Source organism: Hyaena hyaena, unplaced genomic scaffold (assembly GCF_003009895.1).
Source record: "Hyaena hyaena isolate Hyena2069 unplaced genomic scaffold, ASM300989v1 scaffold_93, whole genome shotgun sequence".
NCBI lineage: Eukaryota > Metazoa > Chordata > Mammalia > Carnivora > Hyaenidae > Hyaena > Hyaena hyaena.
In genome coordinates, this window is record NW_024080724.1 from 1,425,229 (window position 1) to 1,443,556 (window position 18,328).

Below are 18,328 nucleotides of genomic sequence, written 5' to 3' on the forward strand. Positions count from 1 at the left end.
CTAGTAGCTCCAGGGAACAGAGGCCTAGTGAGACAGAAGGCTGCTGCCATGCTCAAGGCAAGGTCTAGTTAGGGTCGTTAACTAGTGATCTTAAGTCAGTGCCAGACAAAGAAGAATCATAGGCAAGGTGTGACTGTGGAATACTTATGGCTGAGTACTCAAGGACAGATCCTAGACAGATGGGCCGCATTCCTTTTCCTACCTAGAGTTAGGGGAAGAATCACAGGCTCCCAGGAGACCCTGTCATATGGAGAACAGACAGGCAGTAGGGCAGCTGCCACCTAAGACTCCTGAACTGATCTAGCTGGCTGGGTTCTTCTGGTTAGGAGAAGGGACAGAACAGCCCAGAATGGTTGTGCAAGCTTACTAAGGACAGTTGGGATTGGATTATAATGGGAGGTAATATTGATATGCTGCTCTTCTATGCCATTTATCCTTTTCTTCAGAGATCATTGACTCAAACCTCCTGTTGAAGGACAGAGGAAGGAAAACGACCTGAGGACATGCAACTGAGGCTTAGTTTTCTTACCTCCAGTCTGCTGTCCTTCTTCTGCAGTTAGCTTTTGTTGGCTTCATGTCAATGAAGAGTAGATGTCTCTGCCTATAACTTCTTATCCACCACCCCTCTATTCTCATCTCACACAGATGTCCTTGAAAATGAAACCCAAAGGGTACAGAAAGTTTTTTTCAAATATTATCTTGCAGTAATTTCAGGCTTAGAGGAAAGTTGCCAGCAGTGTACCGAGGACCCTCATATCCCCTTTGCACACAAGCTCTATTTATGTTTCATCGCTTGTACCAAATGGCTTTTATTGATCCACTCCAGGGTGTTGCACTGAGTTGTCCTGTCTTCTATCTTCTTCAGCCTAGAACACTTTCTCATTTTTCCCCTGAAATCATGACCATGACATTTTTAAAGATTACATGAATTATTTTGTAGAATATCCCTTTGTTTGATCTTCACTCATGTTTCCTTTTCCTTATGATTAGATTGAGGTTAGTGCTTTTATTGCCACAGCTATCCCACAAGAGATGCTGTGTTCATTGGCGACTTTCTATCAGGTGGCTCACAATGGCCATTTGTCCCATTACTGGTGGTGTTAACTTTGGCTACTTGAGTAAGAGAATGACTGTCAGATTTCTCTGTTATAAAATTATTCTTTTTTCCATTTTAAGAAATCAGTATTTGGGGGAGAGGGGAAATTCTTTGAGACTGTGTAAATATCCTATTCCTTATCCAACTGGCATCTACTAGTTTTAGATTCTTTGGTGTTTCTTTGCTTAGTTAATTCTTGCTGTGAATGCTGCTAATGGGTGATTTTCTGATTACTCCATTCCTTCTAGATTTACTACTTGGCATTTTGCTGTAAGGAAGAGCCGCCTTTTCTCCCAATTTATTTGTATCCGTGTGGACTGTAGGTTTACATTTTATTTGTTGGGTTATAGTCCATTATGTCATGATGTATTGCAATGCTCAGATCATCTCAGATTTGGCTGGGCGCCCTTTCAAGCTAGTATCTATGTCCTTCTGACTTGCTCCCATCATTCTTTGAGCATTTCCTTACTTTCTGATTCAACAAGATGTTCCAGGCTCATCTTGTATTTTCCCTGCCCCACCCCTGGAATCAGACATTTCTTCAGGGAGATCTGGTTGCTTCTAATGAAAAACCACAACCTGGAGGCTCAGCAGGCTCATTGCTACTAAATGTTGCTTCTCCCAGGAGCTTTGGTGTATGAAGCTAGAAAAATAGGTTGATGAGTACATAAACATCTACATGTAGCATACATATACTTCTATATTTACTACCATCTCAGTATTACTCATACTGTGAGCTCATACTGGCATTTCACTTTCATTCCAGCATCACAAGAATTTTTCTGAACTCTCCCTTTTCCATATTTATAACTTTCCTATTTGATGAGGTTTGGTGAGAAACTTGGCTCTGATTACTCCCAATGTATTTCCTTATTTGCATATTCTCTTGTATGTAAATAGTATCCCCTCCTCCCCCGCCCCCCCGCCCCCCCCAAGCTGGGCCTTCCAGGGCCTGCCTTCCTGTAGGCTTCACCCACCTGGGAGCTGAGCTGCCATCCGGGCTCTGGCCTGCCTCTCCCTCTTGAGCAGACCCCACAAGGGCGCTAACTGCTGCTGGGTCCTCAATGCCTTGTTCACGAGGCCTTATAAGACCAGATAAGATTTGAAAATCAAAGTTTAATACAAAGAAGCACACATGTTGACCTACATGCTATCTCCTTTTTTTTTTTTCTTTTTCCTCCCCTCTCCTCCCCTCTCCTCCCGTCTCCTCCCCTCTCCTCCCCTCTCCTCTCCTCTCCTCTCCTCTTCTTTTTTTTTTTTCCTGTCTGGAAGGATTCACTGCAAGAGAGGCTAAAAATGCCCTGCAGTGTAATTTCAGGCTACCCTTCCTGGTGCTTCAGTCTGAGATAGCCCAGATACAGCTGTGTTCAGCTAGAGAGTGACCCCACAGTGGTGCTTCATAGCTGTTATCGATGTTCAGAGTGCGTGTTTTTGGATGCTTTATAGTAGTCTCCAAATGCATTACACACACACACACACACACACACACACACACACACCCCACACGTATATATAAATATCTCCCTTCCCATTAGACCAGGAGGGAACAGTTGTTGAGAGGCTGATAATCATAGATCCCATTTAGCCTCTATTGCACATCAAAAATGCCACAGAACTGAAGAACAAATGACAAGCTAGGAAACAAATTTGTGATAACTGTGATCCGACAAAAGGTCACTAAAACTGCTTACAAAACAGGAAGAAAATACATGCCACAGTAGAGAAACAGGCAATAGATGGAAATAGGCGGGGTCCCTGGGTGGGTGGCTCAGTCAGTTAAGTGAGGTCATGATCCCACTGTCCATGGGTTCAAGTCCCTCATGGGGCTCTGTTTTATCCCAGATAATTATTTAAATTAGATGTTTAAAGAGGTGTAAAAAGATGTATGCGTGGAATGCTCACTCAGCCTTGCTTATTTGCATCACCCGCTTGCCCTAATTGCAGATCTTGGAAACAAATGTCCATTAGTTAGGAATTGGTTAAGAGAATTATGGCATACCCATAGTTTTCTGTTTAATATTCTTAATAAATATAAATCATTTTTATGAAAACAACAAAATTATTTTCCTAAAACCAAATCAAAACATTTTGGTATATTTCTTTCCAGTCTTTCTCGGTGTGATTTTTAAATGTTGAGATTACACTGTATAAGCAAATTTTATCCATTGTTTTTCATTTAACATTGTATCATAAATATTTTCTCATATAACTTAAAACAAGCTGCTCAATATTCCATAGTTAAGTGTAATTGCCTTGACCAATTTCTTTTTTTTTTCTTTTTTTTTTTAATTTCTGAGAGAGAGAGAGAGACAGTGTGAGCAGGGGAGGGTCAGAGAGAGAGAGATACACACACACAGAATCTGAAACAGTCTCCAGGCTCTGAGCTGGCTGTCAGCACAGAGCCTGATGCGGGGCTGGAACCCACAAACTGTGAGATCATGACCTGAGCCGAAGCCAGAGGTTTAACCAACTGAGCCACCCAGGCGCCCCTACCGCTCTCTTTTTAGCTATGAATTATAATGTTGTTTGTAATGTTTTACTAATATTCATCTGAAATTCAAGTCCTTTCCTTAAGAACAGTCCCTTACAAATCTTAGATTGAAGGATACATTTTACAATGAAAACTAACTCTCTCAAGAAGTTCTTCTAAAGAAAACTGGGACATACAACTAGATACCCATGTGGAAGGATAATGTCAGGGATTCACTGAGACTTCTGCCAGCCTTACACCTAAGGCTAATAGTGGCATATTTGAAATGTAATTGCAGGCATTTGCCCTTTTTGTCAAAACCAAAGAAGTTCCAGCACATCCTTTTGAATGTAAAGAAAAATGGTGGAAATGTTGTCAACAGCTGTTCAGAGACCGGATCGGCATCCATAGACACGTGGCAACACAGCATGCTGACGAGATCTGCCACCAGACTGCTTCCCTGTTAAAGCAGCTGGCTGTGACATTGAACACCTCAAAGAGCCTTAAGTCCGAGGACAATAGGAACCCTCTAAAAGAGTACTTGACCTGCAACTGGGAAGGGTCCGCTTGGCTCCCGGATATAAGCTGCTTTAGCCCTGATGAGCTAATGAGGTAAGAATTTCAGTCTGTACTTTCGGTTTAATTTTACCAGTTTTTCCAGCCACAATGAGATACCACTACCTATGACTAAAATGGCAAGATCCTTAAGCACAGGATTTCTCTATGGGTCTAAGCCAGGCTGATAACCACATAGTCTGGAATATAGAGGCTGTGATATATACCCATGTAGCTGGCAGCGTTCACTAGGTTTCGTGGAAGGCTACATCTCACCTTCTCTAAGGAGAGGTGATGAACAGAAAATTGTATTAGTATTTTCTAAGATAAGTTGGAAAGCTCAGAAATGTTAATGATTACCCTGAATAATAGCAGAGCCTAGAAAGCATATTTTGTTACCAAATGTGTTTTTCTGAGTTGAACGTGTTTTAGAAAGGATGTTAACTTAAAAAAATTTTAATGTTTATTTATTTTTGAGAGAGAGAGAGAGGACACCCAGGAGTGGTGGAGGGGTAGAGAGAAAGGGGGACACAGAATTGGAAGCAGGCTCCAGGGCTCGAACTCATGAACTCATGAACTCTGAGAGCATGACCTGAGCCGAAGTCAGATTCTCAACCACTGAGCCACCCAGGCACCCCAGAAAGGATGTTAACTTTTCAAACTGAGGCACAGGATTAGAAGTTTAGATCCTGCCTTTGAAAAACTCACCAAATTCTATTACAGAATTCTAGAGGACAAATTTCTGATTTTAAGCAATTCCTGAACTATTTGGTGAATAGAAAATATCCAAATGTATTATACTTTTGTCATTACTATTCAGTGCCAAATACCTCTTGTTTATCAAGAAAAGGAGAATGGTAGAGAATTGAACTTGAGCTCGGAATTGAGCTAGTCACTAAAATTCTTTATATTTCTTTACCTCTAACATAGTACTTATGATGCCTGTCCTGTTTACCTCACAGTGTTGCTGTATGGATTATATACAATGATGACGGTAAGAGCTGAACTATAAAGTGGCATACAGATATGGTCTCTTTGCTTCTGTATGGCCCTGTGCCTCAAGGAATTGGCTCTCTAGTGAGAAAAACAAGAAAAGGATACATGAAACAATTAGAGGATATGAGATAGGCTACATAATTATCAGTTCAATTGTGTGGTGGAGATAATTTGTTACACTAGTTTAGAGGAAGAAAAATAGGTTCTTAAATAGACAGGGTTTCAGAGGAGAGTAGGCCCTGACGTATGATGCGGGATTTGACGAGGGTGTCAGATTCCAGAGCTGGACGGGACCTTCATTATCATCTACCACAGCGTTCTCTAAATCTGTTCTATGCAACACCGGCCCTGAAGGATGCTAACGGGTATTGAAAAGAGGTGCTAAAGACAAACACGTTTGGGAAGCACTAGGTTAAAAATGTTCTTTATTGCAGGACCTTTCAGAGCCTTCAGTAGATAAGTGGCTTCCACTGAGAATCTCAGAGAGATGGTCTGCGAGGTTTCTCCAACATGTGATTTCATAGAACAGCTTCAGGGCACACTTTGGGAAATGCAGTTTATTTCACTTCTGCAGTTTTAGAGGTGAGGAAATCAATCTCAGAGATGATAAGAGACCCTCCCAGGGCCCACGACTAGTTAGGCTGAGACAGCAGAGTGCAGTAGAAAGGGTATGGATTCTAGTGTCAGAAGACTGTTGCTCGAGGCTTGACTGTCACTCTGTAACTTTCTCACCTGGGAGGAATTGGCCTTGGTTTACTCTGTAAAGTGGGGATAATAATAGTCCTTCTCATGGTTAAGGGATTACATGAAAAACTGGAAGTGAAACCTCTCTGTACGATGAGAGATTCAAACACAGATATGACCTTGTCTTCGAGGATAAGCCAGAAATGTCTGTAAAATGGGTTATTGGTTCCTGTCTCGTAGATCTGATGCTTAAATGAGGAAATGAAAGTAAGCTCACTTTTTGTAAAGGCAGTTGGGTGCAGATACTGTCCTCTTCAGAGCAGATACTGAGAGGAGCTGCTGAGTCTCTCGGCACAGCAGCTGTAGACAGTAGGCGTGTGTTGGTCCGTCGCGGCCCACCTTCTGATGCCGCCTGGGTGTGCCTTGTGAGCTGTGGCTGCCTTACGTCTGTGACTCAGGTGCTTCCCCCTGTGGGTTTCTTCTCTAGGGGCCAGGGCAGTGACGACGGAGAGGTTCTACTGTACTACTGCTACCGAGACCTGGAGGACCCCCCCCGGGTCTGCGCCTGGCAGACGGCGCTGTGCCAACACCTGCGCCTCACGGGCAAGGTAACACCTCTCGCCTCACGTCCCGCGTGGGGCTCCTCTGGCCTCCAGTGTGCACTACAGAGCTGGTGCTCAGAAGGTTTCACTGTCAGGTTCTGCGAAATCCTGCTGGGCGTTTAAGCAGACTGCTAACCAGTTATTAACATGCGTTCTATGACTATTTAATGGCGTAGACTAAGAATCAGCAGGCTTTTCCTTAGAAAGCAAACTGGTAAGTATTTTAGGCTTTGCACAAGAACTACTCACTCCTGCTCCTATTAGACCCTAAAATTGTGTGTGGAACTGTGAAGAAATTATAACAGGATACAGTTGGATCAGCTATGCAATATTTCTTTTCAGTCGTCTGGCCACTGTATATTGTTTAAAAACTAAAGTTTAAATCTTTATGATCTTTCCTCCTAGATAGGCCATTCCTTGCTAGAAAATTCCTATAGTCTGTACTCAAGAAGTGCTTAAAGTTGAATTTGTTAATTTTTAAGTCCATATGTGTTTTCTAAACAAAGAAACCAATGAGGAAACACCACCTACTCAACCGTGCCACTGTAACATGAAAACAACCTTACACAGCAGGTACAAGATGCGTATGGCTGTGTTCCAATAAAACTGTATGCAGAAGCAGGTACAATTTACTGACCCCTCACATTAGGGAATGTTCTTAATATGTTAGCTGGAAAAAAATTTCACAGAACTATACATAGAGAGAGGTATGATTCCAAGTTGCTTCCTCATTTTCCTAGAGCATGCCGTTACCGTTTTATGGTATTGACATTTGCTGCTCCCTTCCCTCCGGGATGCTTTCCCCCTAGATCTTCCCTTGGCTCACTCCCCACTGAAGATCTCTGCACACATCTCACCTCCTCAGAACTCTGATCCAAAGTAGTCTTTTCTCTCAGCCTTGTCATTTACTGTGCCTTCTGCTCAGGCAATTTCAAAGAATTTGTTACTATCTGAATGTATAATCCCTGTTTAATTTGTTACAATCTGTCTCCCTAATAAAAGCTTCATGAGGACAGGAACTTTGTCTAAATTGATGTATTCTTAGTGCTAGACCAGGGCTTGGCACATAGCAGAACAGTCAATATTTGGGGAGTGTTGAATAAAGAAATGAATATATGTTTGTAATAGAACCGCAAGTGTTTGTGTATGAAGATGGAAGGTAGTAGATACCCAAATGTTAATCATGATTATGTCTGCATGATAAGATTGTGGATGGTTTTTGTTACTTTTCTGCAGTGTTCTTGATGATTACACGTATACACACCTATACAGAGACTTACATATGCATATGTGTGTGTGCATACACATATATGTGTATAAAACTAGAGACAGACAGTTAATATTTTTTTATATATCTTTTGAATATATATGTATTTATTTTTGAGAGAGAGTGCAAGCAGGGAAGCAGCAGAGAGGGGGGACAGAAGATCTGGAGCAGGCTCTATGCTAATAGGAATGAGCCGAATGTGGGGCTCGAACTCACAAACCATGAGAGATCATGACCTGAGCTGAAGTCAGAGGCTCAACCGACAGAGCCACCCAGGTTCCGCAACAGATAATGTGTTTTTAAAAACTCAAAAGGAAGTGAACTGAATTCCCTCTGAGACCCCCTCGGGTTATGACTTTGTACTATCTTCAAACTAATCTTCCCCACACATGTTTTTAAGTCCCCGAGGCAGTCGTTTGATCAGTGATATTTTCCACACCAATGTTTTCTAACAGATGGTGCCAAAAGCTTCCTTTACCTCATTCAGTTCATTGTCACATCCTGCCATTTCTGCCTCTAAAATATCCCTTGTGTCCATTCCCTTCTGTCCTCCTCTTCCACCACCTTAGACCATGCCCCACCCTCTCTTGTCCATTTCAGGAAATTTTTTTAATTTTAATTTTTTAAAAAAATGTGTATCTAATTTATTTTGAGACACAGAGAGAGAGAGAGAGAGAGAGAGAGAGAGAGATAAAGCACCAGCAAGGGACGGGCAGAGAGACAGGGAGAGAGGGAATCCTAAGCAGGCTCTGCACTGTCAACTCAGAGCCCTACTTGGGCTCCATCTCACAAACCTTGAGATCACGACCTGAGCCTAAGTCAAGAGTCTGACGCTTAACATACTGAGCCACCCAAGTGCCACTAGGTAGCCTTTAATCTATTCTTGTTCTTCTGTCCTTGCCTGCCATTTAATCCATTCTCCACACTGCAGCCTGAATCATCTTAAAAAGTAAATAAAACACCCCTGTGCCTTCCTTATAATCTCTCACTGGCTCTCCTCATAATCTCTCAGTGGCTATCTAGTGCATTTCTAGTAAAACCCAAATCCTTGACGTACCGTTAGGTTCCTGCATGATTTAGCCCCTTCCTACCTTTTCTGCCTATCTGATGTCATTCTTCACTTGTTATACTCCAGCAACATGGTCTTTCAGGTTTTTTTTTTTTGAGCCCACAAAAGTTTTTTTGTGTCTTTGGGTCTTTTTCCAGGCAAACTGTCTTCAAGGAAGTCTCCCACACTGACTCAGTTTCTCTTGTAAAATTTTTACTAAATCTTCAGTTCTCAGTTTCAATGATACTTCCTCAAAGAGACTTCTTGACCTTTCAACCTAAATTAATTTTTCCCAGTACACCCTTGCATAGTGTCTTGTAGTTATTTTTCATAGTACTTGTCAGTTTGTAATTTTTATCTTAATATCTGTGACCGGCTTTAGTCTGTAAGCTTGAAGACGGCAAGAACTCTTTAACTGTTAGATCCCTAATTCCTAGCACAGTTCCTGGCACGTAGTAAAAACTTTAGAAAATATTTGTGGAATGACTACGTTTATTGTCACCTCTGTTTAGAGAACACCTTGAAAGATGGATGTTCTCACAGTGAACCTGAATGTACAAAATATGAAGTCAATGTCTTTTCTTGTTTGGGGGGGCAGAGTTTTATTCTTGGCCCAGCCTGAGGTGAAGGAGCAGTGAGGGTCCCTATCCACAAGGTGGCAGCACCTGCCTGGATCTTAGACTAAATCTTTAGGCTTCAGTGATACCTGCCCAGTTTACTGAGGTAGTTTTCTGCTTTTGGGAGATTTGGCAGAGTACGAACATTCAGGTAGGGAAAGAAGAGAACTTGAAAATTCCAAAAAGAAACTTCTGGTTCCTATTGCTATAAACTCCTTATTGCCTCAAGAAATTTGAAGCGACGGGGCACCTGTGTGGCTCAGTCTAAGGTTAAGCGTCCGACTTCAGCTCAGGTCATGATCTTACAGTTTGTGCATTCGAGCTCCGCGTCAGGCTCTGTGCTGACAGCTAGCTCAGAGCCTGGAGCCTGTTTCAGATTCTGTATCTCCCCCTCTCTCTGACCCTCCTCTGCTCACGCTCTCTCTCTCTCAGAAATAAATAAAACATTTAAAAAATTTAAAAAAAAAAAAGAAATTTGAAGGGACACAGTGGAGGCTTTGGAAGGGAAAAACTACATGATTTGGAACGAATATTATCTGGTTTTGAATCTCAGATCTACCACCTACCGACTCTGTGCCCTTGGGCAGATTACTTGATATCTCTGAGCTTCTGTCTCCTTTTCTATCAAATGGGGATTATGGTATCTACCTTTCAGGATTATAATACAAAGCTCTTATGTCATAGTAGGTGCTCAATAAATACTAACTATTGCTCTTTATCCCTGAGGTATAAGGGTTTCCTCACCAAGGAGCTACTTCAAAGGTTTCCCTGGAAGGATCTTAGGGATTGAAAAGTCTAGTGCATGAGTTTGGATTGCTCAACAGATTGCTCTGCCCCAGCTTTATAGGGTTTAGGTGTCCTTGTCTTTTATTTGGGTTATGAGATTAAAACAACATAGGAAAGAATCTACCAGCTGACCCTAAAGACAGTTACGTAGAAGTACGTACTTTATCTGCCACGGTGAGAACCAGTTTTAGATTAAATTTCGTGACACTTGAACTGGTTCAGCTCTTTTTCTATGTAGACCCTTGAAAAAAATATAAGTTGATTGTGGGGAATGTAGTCTGTACAGCAGAGATGGCATCTCCTTTCTACTTTCCTTTCCCATGCCCAGAGTAGGCTTTATCAGATGGTAATCCTCTCTCTCAAGGATCCAGAACCCTCATCATGGAACTCTGGCATTGGCTTAGGAAATGAATCCCATTTATTATATACATGAATCAAGGGAGGTAACAGAGTATTTACTCTGGGCTCTGAAAAAGGGCAGCCTTGTAAATTTTTCAAATTCTAATGCATTGGTAGGTATCATTGTTCTCTAAATGGTGCTATTGGATCTAGGACCTTGAATTAAATGACCTCTCTCTCCCTAGAGTACCATGATACTAGAGCGGTCTACTTTCCCTGTAGCACTTTTCTCCAGAGAGCTCAGCTCCTTCTAAAGATGATCCATCTTTAAACTCATCGAAAGGGTTTTGTAGTTGCAAGACAATGAACTCGGCAGGGTGCCCAGAGCATTGCCTCTTAAGGCAGGGGCCTGAATCCAGATTCTAATGTTCCCTAACCAGTGAAGCATTTTAAAGAGAATACAGTGTTTGAGAATCTCAGCCAAAAGGCCTCAGATGTGGATACACATTGATTTGTTCAACAAATGTGGATTGAGTCCCTACTTGGCCGGCGCTGCAGCCGGGAACAAAGCAGACGCACCCCGCCTGTGGACCGCGCGTTCCAGCGGGTGGGTGTGCAGGGGTGTGCGGGGGTGTGCTCACATGCACGCCCGGCTCTCAGCTGTGCTTTGTATTTTGGGACTTGGGAAATGTCTCCTCAGCAGTTCTCTTCATTGTTGGTTCTCTCTTCGCTCTGTTTTATCAAGATGAAGAAACTGAGGTTCAGAGAAGTAAGGTAATTTTCTCAAGGCCACAAAGCAAGTAAGTGGCAAAGATGAGTCTTGATCCTAGATCTGCTGACCTGGATTTAGGTTAAGCTTGAAATTTACTTCTTTGAGCATTGTACAACTGGAGCTTTGTAGCAAATGGGGCTTTCCAGAAGTTTCCCTCATTGTATTCTCTTGTTCAGTGCACATCTATTGAGTACCTCATCTAAACTGTGGGCAGTGTCATTTTAGAAAACTACAAGTATCTTTGTGTGGTAACACTTCTGTTGTGTCTCTGCTTTCCCTGTCAAACTCATTGACACACACCAGCCTGTTCTGCCCTGGGAAGATTTAAACTAAGCTAAGAACAGGCTGCATTCCCTTTCTCTCACCATCTTGTGTCCCAGGTTCGAATTGCTACAGAAGGAATCAATGGGACACTTGGTGGAAGCAAACTGGCCACCAGACTCTATGTGGAAGCCATGCTTTCCTGCCCATTGTTTAAGGATTATATGTGTAAGGATGATTTTAAGGTAAGAGAAATCGAAAATAAAATGGATTTTGAGCCATTTGCTTCTGCCTCAGTGCCTCTTCCCTCTTTAGGCTCTGAAGCAGAGATCGGTGTAGAGGAATAAGCAGCCTTTGCCCATTAGGCTGCAAGGCAGTGCAGTCAAAGGAGCATGCTCATTCCATTTCTTTATGTCACCGTGCAATCCTGGGCAAGTTAATGCCCTTAATCTCCCTTATCGAATAAGGGCATTATGGTTTGCACAGTCTAACTCTAAAACTTAGATGTGTTTGCTCACTTGAGGGACCACCTGGCTATTTCGGGGCATCACTACTTTTTAGTAAACCTGGGATTACAAGATGAGCACTTCATACCACGTGGGGGACAAAGCCCTTGCTCTTGTGGCTGGGTCCTTTGTTTGAGCGACCTTATGCTTTGTCACAGTAAGTGAAAAATCTGGTGGGGACTACCTTACTAGTGTTAGTGCCGGTGATGGTGGAGGAAGAGAGGTCGCTCCTCCAGAGCAAAGCTAGGATGTAACCTTACATGCTCAAATTGCTCGGTGGTGGTTCAGTTTTATAGTTAAATGCTTATAGCCATAGAAACACCTTTTCAGTTGAACATTTCCGTTCATGGTAGGTATGCAATAAATATTTATTAGAATTGAATTATCTGAAACATTTTAGGTTCTAATTCCCTTCTCATTAAAACATTAATTCTTACTTTGAATTTTCTTAAGACTTCAGCTGTTATTACAAAACAGATACAATTCTTGAACTTGGCATTTGCCTTAGATCTGGAGATGGGAGAGTAAGACTGTATTCTGTTTTGTTTCTTCTTGGCTAGACCAGCAAAGGAGGGGCTTGCTGTTTTCCAGAATTGCGTGTTGGTGTATTTGAAGAAATTGTGCCTATGGGGATCAGTCCCAATAAGATCTCCTACAAGAAGCCTGGTATGCTTGCTTTTAGAAGAAAAAGTTTGCTTTTCTTCACAGGGACAAAACTTAATATAGAAACAAATGTGGAAGTTAGACACCCTGATCAGCAATCCACTCTTTAAAATAGCTTTGGGGGTATGGAATGTAAGAAACAAAACAAAGAAAGAAGAGACAAAAAAGCAGACTCCGATATAGAGAACAAATTGGTGGCTGCCAGAGGGAGGGTGGGTAGGGGGTTGGATGAAATAGATAAAGGGGATTAAGAGTACACTTAACTTGATGAGCACTAAGAAATGTGTAGAATTATTGAATCACTATATTGTACACCTGAAGCTAATATGACCTTGCATGTTAATTATGCTTCAAAAAAAATAGCTGTAGTGTAGCCAGCATGTGGGTCATTCAGTGCTTAAAGTGGTCTTCTCTTTGGTGCTATGATAATTGAAGACATACCCATTAGAATGCCCCATCTTAGTCTTCTTGATGATGGTCTGGCAAGAAGTTATTTTCTCTTTCCAGAGAAAGCAATCTGGGAAGAGTGTAATTATTACTTGTAAATAACTCATCAACTGAATAACAGGCCTTTTGCTTCAGGAAGCAAGTGGCTTTCAAATCCAAAGCAGTTTGTTTGCAGCTGCTCTAGAATGTTCTCTTCCCTTCTTCCCCATGGTTACCATAAACTGTTGAAAGACATTTTTTTGTTGTTGTTGTTTGTTTTGCCTTCTACTATGAAAATGATCAAACATCTTAAAAAGTAGAGAAAATAGTATACTGAACTCGCATGTACCTGTCATACGGTTTCAGCAGTTACTGATTCATTGCCAGCTTTCTTCTATACCCTGTCCCCTTCCCCCACTTTGGATTATTTTGAAGAGAATCCCAATGTCACATCATTTCATTTACAAATATTTTAGTAGAGACCTCTAAAATATTAAAAAAAAATTAGTAACTGTAAAACCATTATTACATCTAAATAAAATATTTTTATAGTAATTCCTTAATATTATCGAGTATCTGGCTAGTTCTTAAAATCGGCTAGACCAGCAAAGGAGGGGATTGCTGTTTTCCAGAACTGCATGTTGGTATATTTGAAGAAACTGTACCTGTGGGGATCTCATAATTTTTTTTTTTTTTTTACAAATAGTTTATTGTCAAGTTGGTTTCCATATAACACCCAGTGCTCATCCCCACAAGTGCCCTCCTCCATGCCCATCTCCCCCCACCCCCCCCCACACCCATCAGTCCTCAGTTTGTTCTCAGCATTCAAGAGTCTCTCATGGTTTGCCTCTCTCCCTTTCCCCTACCACTTCTCCCCTTCTTCTCCCCCATGATCCTCCGTTAAGTTCCTCCCAATCCTTCTATATGTGCAAACATATGATATTTGTCCTTTTCTGCATGACTTATTTCGCTCAGCATAACACCCTCAAGGTCCATCCATGTTGCTACACAAGGCCAGATTTCATTTTTTCTCATTGCCATGTAGTATTCCATTGTATAGATAAACCACATCTTCTTGGGGGATCTCATAATTTTTTAAGTTAATTTCTCTTAAGAGTCAAGTAAGGTTCACCCATCTTGGTGGATCCCTTTAAGTGTCTTTTAACTTGCACATTTGCCTCCATCTTTGTTTTTTCCCCCCATGCAGTTTATTTTTTTGGAGGAACTAGGTCATTTTGTCTGTAGTTCCCACCATCTGGTTAAAGCTGATTGTATCTCCTCTGTCCTGTGTGTTTCCTATAGATTGGTAGTTAGAGCAGTGCCGCCTGATAGAACTTATGTGAAGCACTTATATAATTTTGTGTTTTTTTTAGTTGCCACATTTTAAAAGTAAAAGGAAACAAATGAAATTCATAATAAGTAGGTTTTAATGCAGTGTAGCCAAAATATTTCAATGTGCAATCATTGTAAAAAATTACTAATTTTACCTTTTTTTGCTTTCTAAATACTTGAAATCCTAGATCTGTGTCACCCTTATCATAGCACATCTCAGGCTACATTTCAAGGCCCCGCTCTCCCCGTGTGGCTAGTGGCTACTCTGTTACATACCTCAGATCTAGAGGCTTGGTCAGATTCAGATTTGATTTCTTTTTTTCCTTCTTTCCTTTTCTTCCCCCCAAGACTGCCTGATAGGTAGCATTGTTCTCTTTCATCAGGAAGCACAAAGGTCTGATTGTCTGTGTTCGCTTAATAATATGGGGATATTTAAAAGAATGCTAAGGGTGAAGTCAGAGGGAAATAGGAGTCGGATACGAGCATGGGGGGAAAGAGACTCATGCATGAAGGGCCCAAAAAGGCTGCATCTGCCTGGTGTCCCTACCTTAGTGGGATGAATAAGGAGCTCACTTTTGGTGCTACAGGATGTTGCTTGGGAGGTTAGGGGAAAGTGGGCTCTAGGCAGTGCTGTGCTGCTTTCATTTGGGCCACGCTGTTTGAAGGCACCTCTTTTAAACATGTCCATCTGAGTCCCTGTCCCATCAGGCCTCCACAGGCCCAGTAGAGCAGCAGCAGGGAGCAGGCTTGGGTCTCTGTGGTGCCCTGTAAGTAGACATCTTAGCAGATTTCCAGCTTCCCGTCACAGTTGGGAACCTCCCTTTCACCCCCGTTTTGGGGACCTGTTATTACTTGATAATAACCAATCAATTCTGGCCTGTTACATTCTCATAGTCGTAGGTCGGCAGGTAGGAATCCAGATTCCTTGGCCATGCACGGGGGCCTCTAGCCCCACCTGAGTACTTAGCAGTTTCAGGTGGTTGTTGGGGTTCACCCTTAGCAGAATGAGGCTCCTTTGGTGCCTATGATGTGTAGTGATTGCCATCCCAGGCCCCTGTCTGTAAGGTGTGGTTAGTCCACGCTGCCAAATTCACCCCAAGTTCCTCACAGTCCACTGAAATACCTGGACCCAAGATACAGGAGTCTTTCTATTCTGGAGAGTCGAGAAGGCAAAGGGCCCCACTAGACTGAGGTTCTCTCTTTTTATAGTCTCCTTGGATTTTACTTACTTTCTTCCCCTCCTTTCTCTCCTGCATGCTTTGGCTTCTCGCTCCTTTCTGTCTCCTGCACTGCTCTCTTAGGTAGCACTCCTGCTGTCAGCCCCTCCCACCCTCTCTCTTTTACTCATGCACAGACTTACATTCTTCTTACCCTTTTGTATTTTTAAAGAATAGTCCAACTTTATTCCACAAATTGATACTCTTAGCTGCCTATCAAGATTCTTACCCTTGAACTTGGCCTCGCCTTTGTCATAGTCAAAAGCCTATAGTCAAGCACATACATGCCCAGGCTCCTCCACATACAGTGAAAATAGAACACTGGGCATATAATGGGCCAGCAAACCCACATGGCAGTTTAGATCCCAGCTGTCTGGCTTTTATCACTGGGTTAGAGCAAGAGAATGGAAAATTTGACTAATCATTTCTAAACCTCCAGGTCTCTATACCACTTATCTTTGGAGGAGGGAAAAATGAGGATATCTGGAGTTACTATTTCATCATGGTCATCAAATAGTGTTATTTTCAGATATAATTGCAGTTATGAATAAAGGTTTGGGTGGAAGGAAATGGAGTAACATGTAAGTTATCAGGCTGGGCCAGTTGTGATTGGGTTTTGTTTTTTGTTTTTGTCTTAAGTAAATTTTTGGTTTGGTTTTAGGAGTCCATTTATCTCCACGTGAATTTCATAAAGAAGTAGAAAAGTTTTTGTCTCAGACAAATGAAGAACAAAGTGATACTGTCCTCCTGGACTGCAGAAACTTCTATGAAAGCAAAATAGTAAGTAGAGCCAGAACTGAGTTCGGTGAAATGGTAGGTCTCCCCCTGCCCACATCAGGGCATGTTTCCTGAGGTGCTGCTCTGTGTGCCTGCCCCTGCACAAGTCACCTAGAGCTCTCCCGACTGCTAGCAGCCTCAGAGAAAACCCAAGCCTTTGAACTCAGGATCTGGTGAGAAAGTCTAAGAAAATAGGAATTAAAAGACATCTTGGCACATAACGTACTCTTTGGCTCCCATGTGCCTACCCTTGATATGTGTCAAAGATCCTATAAAGTTTGCTCTGGGCAGCCCTTCCGGTTCCGCTGAGGACTCTGGCAAGGTGACCAGCAGGCCACCAGGCTTGTTTCTGAGTTTCGGATTGTGAAGTTGAAAGGTCAGAGTGTAGGATGAGAAACAGCAGCTAGTAAGTGCTACCCAAAGGGGCTGTGAGTGGGACTGACACAGAAAGAGCCTTTGTTCCTGCCAGGTGTGTTTTTCTGATAATTTTCCTTCTGATTCTCCTATGTTGTAGGGGCGATTCCAGGGCTGTTTAGCCCCAGACATCAGGAAATTCAGTTACTTCCCTAGTTACATTGACAAAAATCTAGAGCTTTTCAGAGAGAAGAAGGTGCTAATGTACTGCACTGGGGGCATCCGTTGTGAGCGGGGTTCAGCCTACCTCAAAGCCAAGGTGAGTGAACACCTGTGGGGTCACTGCAGGTGTGGAGGTGAAGAAGGTTCTACTGACAGCAAGCATTGAGCCTTCCACTCCCCACCTTCATTCCCTCTCACACTCCCAGCCAGCCAGGGATTTATTTTTCCCTTGTATGGTTCCAGAATAGAGTTTGTAAGTACAAAATCTGAAGTTCTTAAATCTCAAGATGTGGAAAGCACTTAACAGTCTTAGACACTCATCAAGTACAAAAGAGAAAGATTAGTGAACATCTCCCTTTTTCTAATCCTTATGCTTGATCCTGAGAAGAGCAAATTCACATTACATGTCCCAACAGGTGTCCTTCTATATTTAGGGGACAGCAAAAATAGCTGGGCTTCCCAGGATCTAGCGCAAGGCTCTGACTGCTGTCATCACCTGCCACTCTTCTGTGGAGCCTCTTACTTGTCTCTGCCTGTCTCCTCAAATTTCTTCTTGTTTTTGCTCACAAAGGGAGTATGCAAGGAAGTGTTCCAGCTCAAGGGCGGCATCCACAAGTACCTGGAGGAGTTTCCTGATGGTTTCTACAAAGGGAAGTTGTTTGTTTTCGATGAGCGTTATGCCTTATCCTACAACAGTGATGTAGTGTCAGGTAGGTGGGCACTGGCTGGAACCTAACCTTCTACTCAGGCACACTCTCTGTATGAAGCATTCTGGAAGGCAGGCCAGCACTGGTTACGTGAAGAAGAAAACAGGGAGAAGAAGGCATGTAGTATGACTATTTCCCAGCAGAGTTGGAGATGCAGCAGTGGAGCAGACAGCCCTGGACCAGGAATCAGGAGGCCTGTGCTGCCTGGGCTTCCCGTTCCTGGTTAGGCAAGTCCTTTACATGGGGCATGTTGCCCCTTGCTCTGCCTCCGTGCTAGGGGTTGAACTAATAGGCCAAACTGAGGGCCTTAACCAGAAGTTGATATATAAAATTTAGGGGTTCTGTGAATTTGGATGGGAAAATAATTATATCTTTATTTTCACAACCCTGCACTACACGTAGCACTTCCTTCGATTGTTAATGTAGGCAACAAATCAGTAACATCAGAAAGCACAATATTTTCATATATTCCAGTGGCCGCTAACATCTCCAAATAGTATTTATGTTTGTCATGGTCTCAAAACAGAGGTATTAGGCCCCCACTGTCTTATTTCATGTGTTAATATCTTACTATATCACAGATCTTTAAAAACGTTTTGGTAGTTTACATTTCTATATAATTTGTTCCCTT

At 42.4% G+C, this 18,328-nt stretch overlaps 1 protein-coding gene across 5 annotated transcripts in view; it reads left to right on the plus strand.

The window, feature by feature from the left end:
* Positions 1-18,328, plus strand: part of TSTD2 (thiosulfate sulfurtransferase like domain containing 2) — a 34,200-nt gene that overhangs the window by 2,675 nt on the left and 13,197 nt on the right. For 4 of the 5 annotated variants that reach the window (XM_039234759.1, XM_039234758.1, XM_039234756.1 and 1 more), the window contains 7 exons: positions 3,865-4,178; positions 6,289-6,409; positions 11,613-11,738; positions 12,560-12,665; positions 16,299-16,417; positions 16,929-17,087; positions 17,562-17,700. In XM_039234759.1, coding sequence (XP_039090690.1) covers positions 3,865-4,178; positions 6,289-6,409; positions 11,613-11,738; positions 12,560-12,665; positions 16,299-16,417; positions 16,929-17,087; positions 17,562-17,700 — 1,084 coding nt within the window. The remainder of the gene's footprint in view (positions 1-3,864; positions 4,179-6,288; positions 6,410-11,612; positions 11,739-12,559; positions 12,666-16,298; positions 16,418-16,928; positions 17,088-17,561; positions 17,701-18,328) is intronic. The other variant, XM_039234760.1, reaches the window with a different exon arrangement.